Source organism: Nuphar pumila, unplaced genomic scaffold (genome assembly GCF_984573655.1).
Source record: "Nuphar pumila unplaced genomic scaffold, dmNupPumi1.hap1.1 HAP1_SCAFFOLD_1739, whole genome shotgun sequence".
Classification (NCBI taxonomy): domain Eukaryota; kingdom Viridiplantae; phylum Streptophyta; class Magnoliopsida; order Nymphaeales; family Nymphaeaceae; genus Nuphar; species Nuphar pumila.
The window spans coordinates 26,932-31,000 of NW_028323754.1; the positions used below are offsets into that span (position 1 = coordinate 26,932).

The 4,069-nt window shown below is 48.8% G+C and overlaps 1 protein-coding gene across 1 annotated transcript; it reads right to left on the minus strand.

Annotated features, from left to right (window-relative positions):
* Positions 1–973: 973 nt before the first annotated feature.
* On the minus strand, positions 974–3,867 carry LOC149809088 (ferredoxin-thioredoxin reductase catalytic chain, chloroplastic-like). The gene is made up of 3 exons (XM_089995000.1): positions 3,785–3,867; positions 2,107–2,284; positions 974–1,075 (listed from the first exon to the last, which is right to left on the minus strand). The coding sequence occupies exons 1-3, from the start codon at positions 3,865–3,867 to the stop codon at positions 974–976; spliced, it is 363 nt and encodes a 120-aa protein (XP_089851126.1).
* Between the last annotated feature and the right edge of the window lie 202 nt (positions 3,868–4,069).

Below are 4,069 nucleotides of genomic sequence, written 5' to 3' on the forward strand. Positions count from 1 at the left end.
GTCCTCCCTTGTTGCTTAAATAATCGTGGGTGATGTGGGACAAACATGCAAGCCTTGTCCTCAGTCTGCCCATTTTTTTTTCTTGTATTGTTGCTTGCTGCCTTCGCTTTACGATAGTACCCTAGGAGAGTGCTTCGTTTTCGAACGTATGCGGTTTATGACAACTAGGCTGTACAAGCCTGCATGTCTATGAGTCATTCATTCAGATGTGCATCGCACACTGTAACTTTTTCTTCCAACGCGGTTCATAATTTGCACTTCTGCGAGTGTGAGAAGTTTACACCATTGGCATGACAAAAGTGACATCTCTGCAATCACAACTATGAGCATGACAATCTAGAGCACAGAGCATACCTGTGCAACACCTCTGCATTGGCACGCAGTCACCCTATTTACTTTTCGTAATACTTAATTGGCGCGAATCGACGCGCGACTATACGTTACAAGCGACAGGGCTGGCAAAACAGGAAAAAAAACACAGAAACTAACACTGAAAACAATGACAACTATACTGTTTCTCCAAGTACCAGACGGAGCTATTCAGAACAAACAACCTACAAGCCCCACAAACATGTCCAGCGCAACGAATAGCTGTTGAATCCATCACTTGGGTGGACAGCATGCAACATAATGAAACATCTCTCCTCCACAAATCAGAACCCTACTTGATGAATCTCTGCAGCCTGGGGAAAGATGACATGAGTAGCCTCACACTGGACAAGTTCCCACACGAATTTTCTGGCATCATCATGGCCTGACACGGACTGACACCTGGATGTCCGCGTGAAGCACAAAATGCCTATCAAGACTTCGCGATGGTGTGCCATGGTCGGCAGACGTGTCACAAAAGCGGGAATTGCCCCCCCACGCAATCTGCTGGCACACTTCTGAAGCTCCCCTCGGCCTGAATCAACTGGCAGGATTGCCTGACAGTGTACCACCCCTCCCTGTGATTCGGTGCCATTGTTTCTACTCACATGCCCTGGCAGCCCTCCGCGATTTCGTCCATGGTGATGGTCTGGTCCTTTCCGCTGAAGTCGTTATCCTCTGTTAGGAAAAGCATGCAATGGCACTCCTGCAATGGGAGTCACATGTCAGCTCCAAGTCGGCAAGCACCGGCTGACGACGGTGCAAACATCTTGGATGAAGATGTATCTGCTTTGCAGCAATTCCGGCTACGTCCAATCATTCGCTACAGGCATGGTTGGGCTTTCCTGTCAACAGCGTGTCACAAGGAATCCGTTTGGGGTTCGATACACCGACAAACAAGGTCCAAGGAAAGAGTGGATCACTCCCAGACAATGCACAAATGAACATGCGCTTGAAAGTCCGCGGAAGTGCCGCATCAGTCGATTGTCGTGACCGTCCTAGATTCAGCATTGCAGAAATTGGCTTTCTGACAAGCATTGAAAGGCCGATTCTCGGAGAGACCAACACTGAGACGATGAGGGGTTCCATCTCTAGGTAAATCAAACACACTCAGAGGGATATACGAAAAGTCGGACTTAACTGAGATCCAGTTCTGTCATTGGTCTAAGGCCTTGACCCCCAAAGCTTGCGTTAATTAACACGATGTCGTTCTCCTTCTTCTTACCGTGTTGTTTGCGATACAATAGAACATGATGCTGCGATGTTCTTTGTGAGGCTTGAATAATACTTGAATAATACCGACGCACTGCAAAACTGCTTTTATTGATGTGAACGTGTGGTGTTGTTGCGACCTTTGGCAGCCTGTGCAAAGCCCTGAATAGCCAATTTCGACAATCTGATGCATTCTAAAGCGTGCATTGATACACGGTCACGTCGTCAGATACATCAAAAGAACAAAGGGCACCCCTCAAAGTGGCCGGCGTATACACTTATGTTGATTCCCAAGTAATTATTGGAGTGGCCAATTTCCATGCAGATGCAGTGGTGATGTAAAAAGATACATCAACATCATGCGCTTACGCCAATCTGCTGAGCTGCATAGGCTGACTACACATTACACGCTGGAGGGCAGGCTCACCACCCCAGCTAACCTTCTAGAGACCTATCTCAAAGTGTAACGGAACCCCCAGCATAAGCTTACAGCAGACCCAACAGGTGGAACACAACGTGACACACCTTCCGTTCACGCATCGGTACACACGGGCAGTTCCAGAAGCCTTGTTGCGCTTCGGCCTTCTTGTCATCATAGTGCCGGCATGGGCATAGCGGCGCGCCAAGTTCGTCCTTGTGCTCTGCCAATCCCTTGATAACCACTGCTGTCACGGACTTGTCCACGCAGAAGTATGTCCCAGACCTGCACACAGCTGCGTCGATCACACACTGAACTGCAAGGTTGCTTCACGGGGTGCGTGCATTGGAATTTAAGCAGTGCTTCGCCAGAATGGGTTCGAGCCCGAATTCTCTCCCAAAATATCATTCAAGTTCGGGCATCTGGACCCAAAGAAACACAAGGTCTGGCGAAACACTGTGACTATGTCGTCATTTATGCGAGGCCATGTAATTGTGTTCTAACGCCCTGCCCCCAGATTAACTCTTTCCACTCGAGTTCAACAACTCGTGGCTAGCAAGCGCACGGTCGTAATTGTATGCACATGATATACCAGGCTGGTCCGGGTATGCTTCTTCCCTCTGGTGATGGTGGTACTGATTCCCAAAAAATTCTCGAAGTTGCCAATGCATGAGGATGCGGTAGTGTTGGAAAATGATACATCCTGACATGATTTACGATGATGACGTCAGGCACTGCTGCCATCATACATCCACATAGCATGTTGATGTGCCGATGTGACCGCTGATGTTCAATGAGAATGCATCACTTCAAATGTGCTGTCTTTGTTGCTTGATGACTATGTCTTGCCAGTATCTATGTGATGTTATGTGTAGCAGTTGCGGCTTTGCACTATCTCAATCCAGAGATATGGAGTCAGCTGGAGTTTCCCGCCTGTGCCCATTCCCAGTCCCAATAGCCTAAAACAAAGTAATCCCATCGAGTATCAAGCCAGGCTCATTGGAGCTTCGACCCCGCACACCTTGCCTGACGATGCATACCAAGGTACAAAGTCTACTGTAACATTGCTGCAGATTACTTGCTTCGTAGTAATAGGCGGGAGGAGGTATTTGGGAAAGTGTACTTGCAAGCAACCATGGGCTCCTGGGACACATTGGAATGCGCCCATCATGCGCAAGTCTGCACAGAAGCATATATGTGGTACCAGAGACGCTGAATTTGATCATCAGGCTGATCCAACAAATGGGCAGCAAACTACGCTTTTGTACAGCCCTAATCATACATTGTTCGACTGCAGAACTGCAATTTTGCCCAGCTACCGTGGCCTTGCGGTTGTTTATACCTTGAGGTCGCAAGCACATCGCAACCTTTCAGCTTCGGAATGGTAGAAGCAACCTGTACAGGGTGATCATTCTGTGAAAGCCATTTGAATTGAGAGAGCCATGAGTACCAAGGATACACCCCATCACGCCCTCCAAACAGTGCTCGCCAATCGCTTGATCAGTGCTGGGTGGTTGGTGAGATACATGATTGTGGTCTGACAAACGACGCGACAACCTGGTCACCATCCAAATTCAAAGGGGCTTGGCACGCGAGGTTCAAACAACGATGTGCATGTCTTGGGCTTGCATTCACCTGTTTGTTCAAACAACGTGACCTGGAGTTATGCATCTGAATAACAGCCTGAGACATGAACGCTGTCGAACTTTGATCGCCGAGCCCTGTTCCACTCTAGAGGGAAGCGACCACATAGAGACACATTCTTGGACGAGGATGAGCACTCACCCCTTTGCATACTGCTCGGAGAACTTCCGCATGATCTCCAAAGACTTGCTCTCCCCTGTATGGCGACCTCTCTCATAAGACATGCGTGGCAGATTGCGTTGGCGCTGTGTTCACTGTGCAGAGGGAGAGAGACAGACTAAGTGTGGATACACGGAACTCAACTGACAATGTTTGGCAGATGTCTAACAGTATCCTGAGAGAGGGGTGTTCAAGTGGGTCTGCCAATATACGTGGTGGAGGAGGGTTGTGCGGGACACTAGGGCGTCATTGCCCGCTTCGTCTTCC